General features: G+C 38.7%; 1 protein-coding gene across 1 annotated transcript in view; it reads left to right on the forward strand.

The window, feature by feature from the left end:
• Positions 1–16021, forward strand: part of MYH15 (myosin heavy chain 15) — a 146365-nt gene that overhangs the window by 57640 nt on the left and 72704 nt on the right. The window contains exons 20-25 of the mRNA XM_047875153.1: positions 1351–1468; positions 2372–2495; positions 6584–6720; positions 10423–10678; positions 13821–14063; positions 15106–15282. Of these exons, the coding sequence (XP_047731109.1) occupies positions 1351–1468; positions 2372–2495; positions 6584–6720; positions 10423–10678; positions 13821–14063; positions 15106–15282 (1055 nt within the window). The remainder of the gene's footprint in view (positions 1–1350; positions 1469–2371; positions 2496–6583; positions 6721–10422; positions 10679–13820; positions 14064–15105; positions 15283–16021) is intronic.

The raw sequence follows: 16021 nt of genomic DNA on the forward strand, positions 1-16021 counted from the left end.
TGGAATATGTAGCCAGCCAGATGCTGCCGATTCTAATTTCTGAGGTTCTGTAGTATCTTGCATTTTTATTAACCTCCTGTAATTAAGACCCTAATCTTGACAGCCTGTGACCTATTTTTGGAAAGTGTGATACTAAACAATGATACTGCAGTTTGGGTTTTTGCAACACAAACACTTCATGTTCATTGACTCTATATGTTTTTGTCTCATTGTTTCTTATCAGCTGGGTTTCTGAATGCATCTAGGGACACTGCTTCCATTTGGCAAGAAATCTAATTAGCTGCCTCTATTTTGGAGCAATTCTGTTACCTATTAGAGTTGTCTCCCATAGAGTCAGCTCTGATTTTAGCAGTTATATTCTTTTTTTTTTTTTTAAGTTATAAGACAAAGTCATAAGAAAAGCTTTGTGATCTAATCAAGACAGTTTTTCATATGTGCTTAAAGAGAATAGCATGATTGACCTTTTGGGGTCATAGAGGTCCACTTGTTCCCCTTCTTACAGATCATCTGTTTCTATCTATGAAAGGAATTAGAGTACAGGAAGATGAATATATGGCTTAGAGTTTATTTCTGTGACTTTGGACATAAACAGAGAATCATCTGATTTCCATTTTTCTGACAATACTTTCATAGCCCTTTGTGTTAAGAGGAACGCTACTTGGCTTCTTCCTGAAGACTCCTTGGAAGGCTCCTTGGAAGGTTTATCTAAGGCTTCTCTCAGAGATTGCTGCTGCAGCCCTAGTAGGGTTTCATCTGATAAACGTGGAAGTGATAGGAAGATGCTTATGCTATAGAATAAAACTTAGGTGCTCTCAAGATAGTGAGGAGAGAATGTAGGCTGGCATGTGCTCAAGTCTTTCGTAAATAGTAAACAATTTTGTGGCTGTGCTCATCTTCTCTTCTCTTTGTATTCCCCCTTCTTGTAATCCCTTTTCCTTCCTACTTGGAGGTGGCAGTTGCCTTTTGTGTTCTTATGCTCCTTTCTGGCTGGTTCTGGCCAGAGAATGGATATAATGCCAGCTATTTACAATTCTAGCAAAAATGTATTCTTTTTTGCCTTCTAGGTGTATTTGCTTATAAAACTTGACAAACTGTGAGTTAAAAGGTTCATTCTGTGTTAAAGGAATTTGGAGTAAATTCTATTTGGAGTAAATCCTATTTGGAGACTCTTGCATGAAAGGATGGGTACTGTGAGTGTCCTCAGGCTGGGGAGTGAGTGAATGCCTACTACCTATTATGTAAAGAGCACAAAATTCAAACATTTTTAAATCTCAAGATGCAGCAATTAGGACAAAATCTTGAGTAATAATCTTTTTTGGACACAGACTAAGCGCGGCCCTTCTTCTTCAGGTGTATTGGACCCTTACTTGGTTCTGCAGCAGCTGCGTTGTAATGGTGTCTTAGAAGGGATCAGGATATGCTGTGAAGGTTTTCCGAACCAACTGTTGTATGCTGATTTTAAACAAAGGTAAACATATACATCCTAGGACCCAAGGAACCTAAGGCATTCTGCTTTCCTCTCTTTCTGAGTGTTTAGGCATGCATTGTTTGTTTGGTTGATGTCCTCCAGACTACAGATCGATGTGCTTTGGTGGTGGTGAGATATATGACGACAGAGTTCCATTATTACTTCCCCTTAAATCCAACATCCATGTAGCTGTAATATCCTTAAATCTCTATTAACGGATAATAGACCTACATATAGAAGAAATATATACAGAAGAAAGACATGGAGGCTGAATTGAATTTCTGAAATGTTGTATGTACTTAATCGTAGCTGCCTTCCAAGTAGGCTGTTGCTTTACTAGCAAGCCTGTGAAAGAAAGGAAGCCAGCAGGGTGTGTGGCAGGCCGCAGGAGAGGCATTTTTGCTTTCTATTTCCTGAATTCCGAAAGTGTAAATTATAGGTCATCAAGCAAATTTGAGCCAAGTATGGTAAAGTAGAAAGAGTACCTGTCTCAGAATTAAGAGGCATATTTCTAGTTCTCTGCCAGCTCACCATTAGGGTGAAGAAATCTTGGAAGAGACATTTAATGTCTCTGCTTTTCAGTTTTCTTACCTGTACAATAGAGGTACTTAAGCCTGGCTCTTTCTCTCCCTTTGACTCTCAATCTCTCCTTCCGTCTGTAACTGAGCAGAGAATCAAATGATGTTGCTCTAAAGTACTATAAAAATACACACTATTATGCCAAAGTAAGGTTTTATTGCTTGTATCCTCATTATTTTTTCCAGGAGTTTTGCAAAAATTGAACATATTGATAGGAGAGGTACAAGTCTGTACCTTCTTTACCTCACTTGTCCAAATTATTCTTCGTTTGAATCATATGACCTCTCTGATCCCAGGACTTATTCATTATCTATTTTAAATTAGGTACTGCATCCTGAACCCCAGGGCCTTTCCAAAGAGTAGGTTTGTGAGCAGCAGAAAAGCCGCTGAAGAATTACTTGGCTCATTGGAGATAGACCATATCCAGTATCGCTTTGGAATCACTAAGGTAACAGAAAACTAGGAAGAATGCATTTGGAGAAGAGTGGGAGGAAAGAGTGTGTATCTTAAAATAAAATACCCATGAAAGTGCAATGATAAGGCATTCTACAGTTCTTGTGACCGCAAATAACACAAATAGAGCTTGGTTGAAAGTGGAAACTTCAACGCTATTTGGGAGAAAACTCAATGTTTCTTAAACCTCAGTCTTGAGTACATTTGCATTTTTATAATTATTCATTTAAGTAAGTTTGGGCCAAGATATAAAATATTGAATTAACCTTGCTGTGCTAGAAAATGTGCATCGACATCAGAGCTAGAAGAAGGTAAATCAGCTTATTGGAATGAACTGCTTGTATGTGTGTGAATTGGTTTATACACAAGTACTCTTTTAGGGAATTAATTCTAGGAGAGTATATGAGTAATTAAAAATGTTTAAGTCCCTGGGTGGTTCAGTCAGCTAAGCGTTTGACTCTTGATTTCGGCTCAGGTCTTGGTCTCAGGATTGTGAGATGGAGCCCCACGCTGGGCTCTGTGCTGAGTGTGGAGCCTGCTTAAGAATCTCCCTCTCCCTCTCTCTCTCTCTACCGCTCCACAACTCACTTTCTCTCCCTCTCTCTCTAAAAAAATAAAATAAAATAATGTTAAGATCAACCCTACTATCTAAAAAAAATTAAAACAAAATTAAGTCCCTTAAATGTAGTTTGCTAAATTCTGTCTCATGTTAGATGATTTTGGAATAATCCACATATTATGGGAAACTTCTAATAGATTTGGTTTTAGTTGATGGTCAACATCAAGTTGTTCCTAATGACATCCATAGAAGGACCAAATTGTTAGAAGGAGAATTGGAAGGTCTAGGGTAAAGAGATCACAGAAAAAGAACTCCATTAGGACATAATTATAAAATGTTAGTCGACTCCCATCTTTTGAGTTCTTGAGAGTCTGTTTCTGGTGTTCATTGTTTCTGCTGATTTCCACTACTGGCCTCTTGATTCCTTGTGTGCTTAGTTATTTTTGCTGTATACTACTCATCTGGACTAGGACTAGCATGAGTAAAAAGAGCTTCCTAAAGCACAAAATTTGAGAAGCACTCACTATTAAGGTTATGTAAGTACTGACTTATACAACCTTAAAAGTGAAAGCTTCCTTAAAATTGTGCCTGACACTTCACTCACCTCATCTTGGCCATTACTAATAATTCTTGAAAAAGTGTATGTGGACTCATTAATATCGAAGACAAAGTGAATTCTCTGGAGCAGAGATCAAAAACTTTGGTGTAAGGTCCATCTACACGGACTATTTTTTTATATGTTAAAATGGTTTGAGCAATCCCTATCAAAATAACACCAGCATTCTTCACAGAGCTAGAACAAACAATCCTAAAATTTGTATGGAACCAGAAAAGACCCTGAATAGCCAAAGTAATCTTGAAAAAGAAAACCAAAGCTGGAGGAATCACAATTCCAGACTTCAAGCTGTATTACAGAGCTGTAATCATCAAGACAGTATGATACTGACACAAAAACAGACACTCAGATCAATGGAACAGAACAGAGAACCGAGAAATGGACCCACAAACGTACGGCCAGCTAATCTTTGACAAAGCAGGAAAGAATATCCAATGGAATAAAGACAGTCTCTTCAGCAAATGGTGCTGGGAAAACTGGACAACAACATGCAGAAAAACGAAACTGGATCATTTTCTTACACCATACACAAAAATAAACTCAAAAAGGATGAAAGACCTAAATGTAAAACAGGAATCCATCAAAATCCTCGAGGAGAAAGTAGGCAAAAACCTCTTTGATCTCGGCCGCAGCAACTTCTTACTCAACACATCTCTGGAGGCAAAGGAAACAAAAGCAAAAATGAACTGTTGGGATCTCATCAAAATAAAAAGCTTCTGCACAGCGAATAAAACAATCAGCAAAACTAAAAGGCAACCAACAGAATGGGAGAACATATTTGCAAATGACATATCAGATAAAGGGTTAGCAAACAAAATCTATAAAGAACTTATCAAACTCAACATCCAAAAAAACAAATAATCCAATGAAGAAATAGGCAAAAGACCTGAATAGACACTTCTCCAAAGAAGACATCCAGATGGCCAACTGACCCATGAAAAAATGCTCAACATCACTCATCATCAGGGAAATACAAACCAAAACCACAATGAGATACCACCTGACACCTGTCAGAATGGCTAACATTAACAACTCAGGCAACAACCGATGTTGGCAAGCATCTGGAGAAAGAGGATCTCTTTTGTACTGCTGATGGGAATGCAAACTGGTGCAGCCACTCTGGAAAACAGTATGGAGGTTCCTCCAAAAATTAAAAATAGAACTACCCTATGACCCAGCAATTGCACTACTAGGTATTTATCCAAGGGATACAGGTGTGCTGTTTCGAAGGGGCACATGCACCCCAATGTTTATAGCAGTGCTATTGGCAATAGCCAAAGTATGGAAAGAGCCCAAATGGGATACAATGGAATATTACCTGGCAATCAAAAAGAATGAAATCTTGCTGTTTGCGACTATGTAGATGGAACTGGAGGGTATTATGCTAAGTGAAATTAGTCAGAGAAAGACAAATATCATATGACTTCACTCATATGAAGAATTTAAGATACAAACAGATGAACAGAAAGGAAGGGAAGCAAAAACAATATAAAAACAAGGAGGGTGATAAAACATAAAAGACTCTTAAAAGAGAGCAAACAGAAGGTTGCTGAAGGGGTTGTCAGGGGGGTGGGGGGGATGAGCTAAATGGGTAAGGGGCATTAAGGAATCTATCCTGAAGTCATTGTTGCACTGCATTGTATGCTAACTAACTTGGATGTAAATTAAAAAATAAAAATAATAAATTAATTAAAAATGGTTTGACACTTTTTTAAAAATTTTTTTTAACATTTATTTATTTTTGAGATAGAGAGAGACAGAGCATGAATGGGGGAGGGTCAGAGAGAGGGAGACACAGAATCCAAAACAGGCTCCAGGCTCTGAGCTGTCAGCACAGAGCCCGACGCGGGGCTCGAACTCACGGACCGCGAGATCATGACCTGAGCCGAAGTCGGCCGCCCAACCGACTGAGCCACCCAGGCGCCCTGGTTTGACATTTTTAAATGGTTGTTTTTTAAAAAGAAGGGGGCAGAGTAAGAGGTGAGGAAGGAAGGAAGAAGAGGAGGAGGAGGAGATGAAGAAGATTCTTTAGATCTATGAAAATTCTATGTGATCTATAAAGTCCAAAATATTTTCTATCTGGCCTTTTACAGAAAAGTTTGCAGACCCCTGCCTGGCACTTCTGAACACTGCATGCCTGAGTCTAACTTAAAACTTAAGCCAGGTTCCCTTGACAACCTACACATTATTAACAGATAAGGAGAATAGTCTATGTTCTTTTTACTTTAAGTTTGTTTATTTATTTTTGAGAAACAGTGAATTGGAGAGGGGCAGAGAGAGAGAGAGAGAGAGAGAGAGAGAGAATCCCAAGCAGGCTCTGCACTGCAGAGCCTGATGGGGCTTAAACCCATGAAGTTGTGAGATCATGACCTGAGCTGAAGCTGAGAGTCAGATGTTTAACTGATTGAGCCACCCAGGCACCCCAAGAATAGTCCATATTCTTTTTTCAACGTGTTTTTTTGTTTTGTTTTGTTTTTTATTTTTATTTTTGGGACAGAGAGAGACAGAGCATGAACGGGGGAGGGGCAGAGAGAGAGGGAGACACAGAATCGGAAACAGGCTCCAGGCTCTGAGCCATCAGCCCAGAGCCTGACGCGGGGCTCGAACTCACAGACCGCGAGATCGTGACCTGGCTGAAGTTGGACGCTTAACCGACTGCGCCACCCAGGCACCCCAAGAATAGTCCATATTCTTAAGGAACCAAAATAACCACAAGATTAAATAAAATATTTTTTGCAAACTTTGAATTTATAAAATCAAACTTTCTAGAATGTGCATTTTACCCACTGAGTAAAACTTGACAAGAAATACAACTAATCAATGAGTATATTAGTTTATACAGTCATTCATTAGACATTTAATAAATACCCATTGTGAGTGGAAGTAATATCTGAGTTATTTCTTTTAGGTGTTTTTAAAAGCTGGTTTTCTGGAACAACTGGAAGCAATGAGAGATGAGAGACTTTCTAAAGTCTTCACAATGTTCCAAGCCAAAGTACGGGGCAAACTGATGCGAATCAAGTACCAGAGGATTCTGGAAGAGAGGTATGATATCACTACCCTTCACCCCCACTGCTAGAGTAGTGGTGTACCTAAATCAATGTGACCTTATCTCATTGTCTTATAATAGGTCAAGGTAAAGAACTGCAACCTCTGCTTATGTGGGGACATCACTTAAAAATTTTAAATCATGGAACACCAAACAGAGCACAAAGGGCTTTTATTGCCTTATCCAACCAAGTATAAACATAATTCAGGTATTTCTTGTATTGTTTCCAGCCTTCCCTTTGGAGATATTCTTTATAGTCAAGGAAGTCTGGATCTCTGAGGATGGTGTGATTCACATTTAGTAATAGAAGCAGACCTGGAAAATTTTGCATGCCTCCCACAGTCAACTCTCAGGAAGTTTGCTGCAGAGTGGGGAGGTGTCCTGACCCCTTTCCAACCTCCCCTGGGTCAGAAACTATGGCTGTTGGTGATATGTAATCCTAACTCTGTTACTTCATTTCAAGCAGCCTCACTAGGGACATTTATCACATTTGGACGCTAAGGTATAGGTTTTGTCTAATAGAACCATGGAAAGCAAGCTTGTAAAATCTCCAAACAAAGGGATTCTGAAAAACAGATTCTGCAATTGTTGCATTTATTTTTTTCCATGGTGTAGTTTACCTTCTGAAGACAGGTCCACAGGTCTTGGTATAACTTGTTTAATTGTCAGTGTATTAATTCCTTCTGTTTTTCCTAAGAAGAAAAATATCATTACATGGTGATACCAAAGATATTAGAGAGACCTCTCCTCAGAGTCTTTTGTGACTCAGTGCTTGGTATGGTATGGGAGTTTGGGGATTAGAAGACGTGGCTTCTAGGAGTAGTTTTGTGAACATGAGTAAAACTCTTAATTTCTATATAGTTTACTTCCTTCATCTATAAAATGAGGTCTTTACTATTCATTCCTTCTAAATCATTGGATGGCTTTTAAAAAATTATTATAAAATGTTTCAAATACACAAAAAATACAGAAAATATTCTAATGCATACTCATGGAGCTTATCATCAAAGTATTTCAATTCCTAACATTTCATCTATAATTGCTCACAATTAAAATATTTACAAAATTAAAACCCCTTGTGTATTTCTCCCTTGATCGAGGTCCTATACCTAGTTTCCCAGATCCTGAATTTGTTTTATCATTCCATGTTTCATTAATGTTTAATATATAAAATATATAAAGGTATGTTTTCATATCTTTTTTTTTTTTTTTTTTTTTTTTTTTTTTTTTTTTTAACGTTTATTTATTTTTGGGACAGAGAGACACAGAGCATGAACGGGGGAGGGGCAGAGAGAGAGGGAGACACAGAATCGGAAACAGGCTCCAGGCTCTGAGCCATCAGCCCAGAGCCTGATGCGGGGCTCAAACTCACGGACCGCGAGATCGTGACCTGGCTGAAGTCGGACGCTTAACCGACTGCGCCACCCAGGCGCCCCTGTTTTCATATCTTTAACCTATTTTTCTATAGTTGCTCAAAGCATTAAAAAAAATAAATTAACAGATACAGTTGAAACCCCTTGTGGATTTCTGCCTTGATCCAAATCCTACAGGGATATATAGATATCCTTAAAAAATTATGATTTTACATGTTTTCAGTATTCACATAAATAATATTCCATATATTATCCTTAAATTTGTTCTTTATATTCGGAACTATTTTTGAAACTTTATTTATTTATTTATTTATATATGAGAGTGTGCACAAGCATGAGCAGGGGTGGGCCAAGAAGGAGGGAGAGAGAGAGAATCAAGCAGGCTCCATGCCCACCAGAGCCTAACTCGGGGCTCAATCTCAGGACCATGAGATCTGACCTGAGTAGAAACCAAGATTCAGACACTTAACCAACTGAGCGAGTCACCCAGGCACCCCTGAAATTTATTAATGTTTATAAATCTAGTGCTAGACTATGGAGTTTAAATGCTCTATAGTATTCCATTGTACAAACATATCATGATTTATTTATCCATTTTCTAGCCCAAGTAAATTTAACTCATTTATAATTTTTGCTATTAGGAACTGCTCTGTAGTGTTGTTTTTATAAATATCTGCTCCTGCATGTATGCAAGAGTTTCTTGAGTGCAGTATTACTCAAAATGCTGGTTCATGCAGTGAGAGTTTGTTGATAGCAGCTGGTGAAGTTCACACTTTGAATAGCTTTCTCTAGGGTATGAATTATTAGACTTTAGCTTACACACAACTCCATCTTCATGAGATATTGTCAAAATGCTTTCCAATTTACTCTTCACCAGAAGTGTATGAAAGTCTCATTGCTCTGTATTGCTACTAACTTGCAGTATTTTGGACTTCAAAACTTTTACCAATCTTTGTCATATTTCTTGCTTTGGGGAAAGCTATCATTTCCCTTTTAAGATGATGTTTACTGTAGATTTTTTCTTTTTGTAGGTATGATATATTGTGTGGAGGACATTCATTCCATCCTATTTCATTAAGTGATTTCAACAGTAAAATGGTTAAATTTTTTCTGTATCTAATGAAATAATCCCATGGTTTTTTTGTCCATTAACCTATAAGTATTAAATTATATTAATAGATTTTTTAAATGTTAAAAGGACTTTATTTTTGAAATACCTTTTTCATATATTGATGGGTTTGGTTGTAGTATAATCATAAAGATTTTTGCAACAATGTTCATGAATAAGTTTGGTCTGTAATTTTATTTTCTCCTTCTGTGTTATCTGACTTTGGATCAAGATTACCTTACCCGTGTAAAACAAGTAGAGAATGTTTCCTCTTTGTAAAACACGAAACAATTTATTTTGATTGTCTATTCCCTGAATGGTTGGTAAAATTGCCTATAAAGCCATGTAGATCTGGTGATGGGGTTTTTTTTGATATATTTTTATAATTTTGATTCCATTTATTTAACAACATAGGTCATTGAGATTTTCTATCTTCTTGAGTCAGTTTAGATGAGTTTCTTTAAAAAAAAAGTACATTTCAGAGTGCCTGGGTGGTTTGTTGGTTAAGTGTTCAACTCTTGGTTTTGACTCATGTCATGATCTCACTGTTCCATAAGTTCGAGCCCTCCATTGGGCTCCACGCTGACAGCATGGAGACTGCTTGGTATTGTCTCCCTCTCTCTCTTCCCCTTCCCCTGCTCTCTCTCTCTCTTTCAAAATAAATGAAAATAAACTTAAAAAAAATTCCCAGAGTAGAATTTTTTCTTCATCCTGAGCCCATAGCAAATCAGATGTATTTCTCTTTGACATCACTTTGTGCCAGTGGTGAATTTTTAAATTTTTCTTTTCATTAAGGGTGACATTCGTTGAAAGTCTCAGCCTGTCTCTTTATCCATATGGGTATAAAAACATAAATCCCTACAATATAAAAACTGGATCCCTCATTCCATGAAGATGGCCAAGGTATACACACATTCACTTTTTGTTAAGGTTTTTTTGATCCCTCTTTCTTTCTTTCCTCCTTTAGGCTCAGTGCTCATTGAAAGGATATAATGGGAGTATATGGGGGACACCTAGCCCACAATATTGCTAGCCCCAGAAGTCCTCATAAGGCTTTTGCCAGAATCAAATGAGAGCCCAGATGTAGAAGTGCTTTGAAGACTAATGAGAATTTTTAATGACTCCTAAAAAGTTATGCTTCTTAAGGATCTTAATTGGGAAAATAACTCTCATATAGCCTGGGTTGACTTGCTTTTATTCTTTCTCTTTTGATTTAGGGATGCACTTCTTTTGATCCAGTGGAACATAAGAGTGTTCATGGCTGTGAAGAACTGGCCCTGGATGAGGCTCTTCTTCAAGATCAAGCCTCTTGTTAAATCTGCTGGAATGGGAAAGGAGATAGCTGCTCTGAAGGAAGAGCATGTGCAACTGCAAAAAGCCTTGGAGAAATCAGAATCTGAGAGGGAAGAATTGAAAGCAGAACAAGTCTGCTTCATCAGGGAAAAGAATGACCTGCTTCTTCAGCTGCAAGCTGTGAGTGGCCCCACCATTTGTTCTTCAAATCAAGTTTTTAATTAGAGTCTCTTGTTTTGCAGGCAGTGTTCACTTGAGAAAAATGAAGCATGTGCTTTTCAGATACTATAGCATTTCACCAAACACAATGGAAATACTTAAAGAGACACCCTGTTTCATAGTGAAATGATTTCATTGGCAGGATGTCTTTGAAAAGGGGACAAACTATTAGATGGGTTTTAACTACATTAAAGCACCATAATCTATCACAGGAGCCAGGAAGCTCTGGGTCTTAATTTAAGTTTTGTATGTAGCTCCATACAAATCAAATTTGCTCCATTAGCAAATCAAAAGACAGGATTTAGTAGATCCCAAGAAAACCTTTACTGAGATCTTCAGGATTATTGCAGTATGTTTCTAATCGGTTTTCCCGATTTTGGTCTCTCTACTTCCCCTTCCCCAGTCTAAATCAACTTTACTCATCAGTCCAATTCTTAAAAACATCAGCTCTCGACATTGGGTTTGCATCAAACTTATTGGTGGAGCATTAAAAAAATAAAAAGAAAGATACCTAGACCCCACTCTCAGATATTTTGATTAAGCAGGCCCTGCATGAGTCCAAATAATCTATATGGGCGATTCTGATAACCAGTTAGGATTGAGAACCGTAGCTCTGTCTTAAACAATATGTTGCTTTTCTGATGAATAAGCTTCAGATACTGCAAGATGTGTGTTGTAGACTCCAGACTCCTTTGAGCCTACATCTCCAATCCGATGCCAGTGTGCCCTTACTCACTGCCTTTCACATTCCTCTTCTCTGGCCACTGGGACTGCTGTTATCCTCAAACATCCCAAAGGCAGGGATGAGATTTTATCCACCTTTAGTATATTTTCCACCCCACTTAGCACAGTGCTAAGTTAAAAGACACCAGGTTCCACTACAATTATATACAATTTATAATACAATTCGTACAATACAATTACAAAACTTTTTTTCCTGCTTTTTTAACTTAAGTGGAAAGTAGGGGAAATTTAGTAATTTTAGACAGACCCAAGTTATTCTTTTATTTTGGGGCTATGCTATTCATCAGTGCTCCAATAGGCCATATTTTACATAAGAATTTCACCCAGACCTATATTTTTGATACATATTTAACATAGCAGTAGTTCCAGAACCTTAGTGCATTTCAGCCTCACCTGGGATGCTTGTTTGAAATACAAATTCCTGGGCCCCACTCCAAACCTACTTTAAATTCATACTGTGAAAATTACAGTTTGTAAGATCATGTTTTGTGTGGCTCAGGGGAGAGGCAGTTTTGGATGAGATCTGGCCTTCCAGTCTTCATCATTATGCCTATGAACAGAGAGCATGGCCAGTGCTACCTAGGCTGGTACGGAAGATAGAAATGGACCCCACTCATGCAGGGGGTGGTAGGTAAAAGCCTCAGATACATGATAAAGGATCAGCGTGGGGAGCATGGGAAACACATTCAAGCCAGTTCCTGGGAAAACCCAGGAAGGCTAAGATGAGTTCAAATTGTAACTGAGATTTTAAGAGTTGACAGAGCTATGAAATATGTTATTATTCACTTTTAAGGGACACAGCTGAACACAGTAGGGATCAAAGAAAGAAAGATTCTTATAAAATCATTTACTTACTCAAAATACCAGCAGAAGTGAGTGAACCCATTCCAATCAACATCCTGAATATGTGAGAGAAGAACTGCCATCAGGGAGAGGATGTTCCTACTGTTAGCCTGACATACCATTGCTCAGTCGGCCCCCAAATCCTGCTGTCATGTTTAATGAAGGGATCAATGATGGTCGATTGGACTGTCTTCTTCATTCAGTGATGATGACAGATCCAGTACACATACCGAATGGAATAGAGTGAATAGCTTTCTGCTTGTCGACCTGGTATGAACTAAGATCAAATGTTCCCATTATTTCCCAAACATTGGAAGCTTCTCTGATCTGCATGGACTCTTCCTGCTTTGACATTTTTGTTTTGTTTTTAATTTGTCCCTTCTCTTTGCTCCTCAGTGATGTTGGAGATTTACTATTCTATGCCTTCCCCATCTGTGCCTCTTTGGGCACCATTTGTTGGGCAGATGGCCATTCTCTCACCAAAAGTTAGCCAGAAACCAATGGTCTAGAATTTTGTCTTTTTTTCTTGATCTGAGTTAATGAAACAACTTATGCAAGGCAAATGGATGGTTAATAAGTTGTCCAAAGTGATGTATTGTATAGGATGAATGAGGTCTAGAGATGGAAGACAGAGATGTATGTGAAGTTATGTTGCAATGACACCATGGTAATTAAGAACTTGCTCCCAAAGAAAAGGTTTTATTTTGCCTCAAACAGAGACAAATTAGAGAGGTTAAAGGTTATAAAACAAGTTTTGTAGCAAAAAGACAATTGACCCCTTCATTTTTTTTTTTTTTTTGCTTGACCCATAACACAGGAAGAATGGGTCACTCCATGAGAATTGGAGACAACACATTTGAAAGAACAAAAGGAAAGGCTATTTTACACTTGCTATGTATGACTTTTAGAATTTACTCTGGTAGAACATTGAGGAAAGATTTTCACTGGAAGCAATTGTGAAATCTAGTTAGTGACTTGGAAATAAAATTTATGAATTCTAAATTCAGCCTATAAATAAAAAATACATAACTACTTGTTAGAGGATACCTATGTGTATTAAACAAATGCATCAGGGCACTTATAATAATATAAATCTTCTAGTGTCTGAGGGAACACTGCTTTCTTAAAAGACTGTATTCTGAGCAGGTATCAACCTCAAAGTCTATGCCCATGTGGATGCTTCCAGAAGCTGTGATTTAAGCAGTACACCACTGATTTTTGGAGGCATGTTATCTCCTTTAGGCCACCAGGATTCTATTAAGTGCTTTAGAAGAGGTAATCTAATCTACTGAATGGCCCGAAAGATCAAAAGCACCTCCAAGCACCAGCAACTCCTCCACTTCTCAACAATAGGATCAGGGAACTGGGAATATTATTTCACCTGCTGAGGAAAGGCGGGTGAAAGTGCTGGTCACAGGGCAGGCAATTATCTCTTTGCTATGCGTTAAGCAGCATTTTCGCCTAGCTGATAAATTATTTCCAGCTGTTGGCAACAATTTTCTCCTCATCATGGCAGGAGCAAGAGACCCTGGCAAATGTTGAAGAGCAGTGCGAGTCGCTGATTAAATCCAAGATCCAGCTGGAGGCCAGAGTCAAGGTGCTGTCGGTGCGGGTGGAGGAAGAAGAGGAGATAAATTCCGAGCTGACTGCCAGGGGGCGGAAGCTCGAAGATGAATGTTCCGAGTTGAAGAAAGAAATCGATGACCTGGAAACACTATTGGCGAAGTCACAGAAGGAGAAGCGTGCTACAGAGCACAAGGTACTTTTTCTATAATGTTAGGGAGGCCTGGATGCCCCAATCCTACTCCCTGTCGGGTTCCGGCACCAGACTTGCTTGGCTCAAATTAATTAACACGACGGCCTCCAACTTTGCAGCAGTGGGAGTCAGACTGGCATAAAATGAAGTATCTGATGAACTGTACTGTCCCCATTCAAATTTCCAATTCACACTTATGGAGCCCCACTTAATTTTCCAAATGATACATTTTCACTTGTTTCAATCTTATTACATCTGAAATCTAATAGAAAGAGCAGAAGGGTTTCATTGGGCCTCTAAGTATCCTTTTTAGGGAAGAGAGCTAACATGATACCGTTTACTGAAAGGTGACTCGGGGGTATGTCTGAACCCCTAGCTCTGCCATTAATTTAAACTTTGACCTTGAAGATGTCACTTTAATTCCAGTTAAAGACTTTGACGTGCTGTCCGCTTCAGTTGAGGGTTTTAACTTGTGCATCTGTGTATGGATTGAAACTAGCTGAGGACTCTGTACCAAACCTCTGATAAACAACTGGTCTCTAAAATGACACTGTAATTTTGGCAGATGATTAAATAGCAACTCTTGTGCCATTGGTTCCCTTTCATAAAAAGCACGTGGGCCTGATACAGCCAGCTTCCATTTTTATGTATTTCAACAGCTGGAATGCTTCTTTCATTGCCACTGTCGGGATGTGAGACACCACAAGATTCCTACGTGCCCCATGAATACTCACAAAACTACCTTTAGTGGTGTTCTTGTTATATAATAATATGACACTCTAAAAATGGCATCAAATGAGCTATCTTGATAATATCTGATTAACCTGAATACCTCATTCCCTAACTGTGTGTGTGTGTGTGTGTGTGTGTGTGTGTGTAAGAAAAAGTGAATTTAGAGTTTTTAACATTATATTGAGAATTTGGTTCTTTATGACATTGGATACCTCCTGAGACTATACTAGAAAAGAGAGAAGATGGCCGTTAGCATTATGTCCACCTTCCCAGTGGAAACTCTAATGCTGCTATCATTGTTGTCTTCCCATAGGTCAAGAACCTGACTGAGGAAGTCGAGTCTCTAAGTGAGGATATCGGCAAACTTAACAGAGCGGCCAAGGTCATGCAGGAGACCCATCAGCAGACCCTGGATGACCTACGCACAGAGGAGGAAAAACTCAGCAGCCTGAGCAAAGCCAAGGTGAAGGTGGAACAGCAAGTAGATGAGGTAGGTAGTGTACTATCTAGCTAGTTTGCTCCCCACATGCATACAAACCTCTGAGTTTTACTCAATTTACTTGACAGTTTTGGAAAAACTTTGTGGCATGGCTTGTTTGCTTAATATTTGGAAACAGAGGTTTAGTTTTTCTTAATGTACACTGAACCACTACAGTAGAAGAGAAGCCCCAGCATGTAATCTGTCAGTTTTTAAATGCAACCTTCATACAACCCTGGGCAGTGGGAGAGCACTGAGATGAATTACAAAAGGTTATCCCTGTAAGTGACTGAGTTTTCCTCATAGCTCCCACGGAAACTGGTGTTTTGCCCGACGATATGCTGGTTCTCTGTTTGACATGAGGTTGAAAGATTAGTTTCAAGGCCCTGTTGTGTCTCCAGTGGTGTGCTGAGATTTATTTATAATTGAAAGATATGTAAATCACAAGCTGTGTTCTACCTACACTTTGGTAAAATACTTGTGAGATTCTAAAGATGGTGTCCGTGTTCTGCCTCCAAACACCCTGTGAGATGAAGATATTTCAAACCACTCTTAATGGTTGCCTCACCATTCCTCCTACCCCCTGCCCCCTGCCCCACTGACATAGCATATGCATTCATTCTCTTATTTGTCCCAAAAGCTTAGCCTTTATAAAATTGCTGACAAGGGTGGTCTGGTTTTATTTGCATTATTTGCTTCTTTTTCCTCATGCTTTTCTATCAATTTCCTCTATTACCTGTTCGTTGTTTCA

This window comes from Prionailurus viverrinus, chromosome C2, assembly GCF_022837055.1.
Source record: "Prionailurus viverrinus isolate Anna chromosome C2, UM_Priviv_1.0, whole genome shotgun sequence".
In the NCBI taxonomy this organism is placed as follows: domain Eukaryota; kingdom Metazoa; phylum Chordata; class Mammalia; order Carnivora; family Felidae; genus Prionailurus; species Prionailurus viverrinus.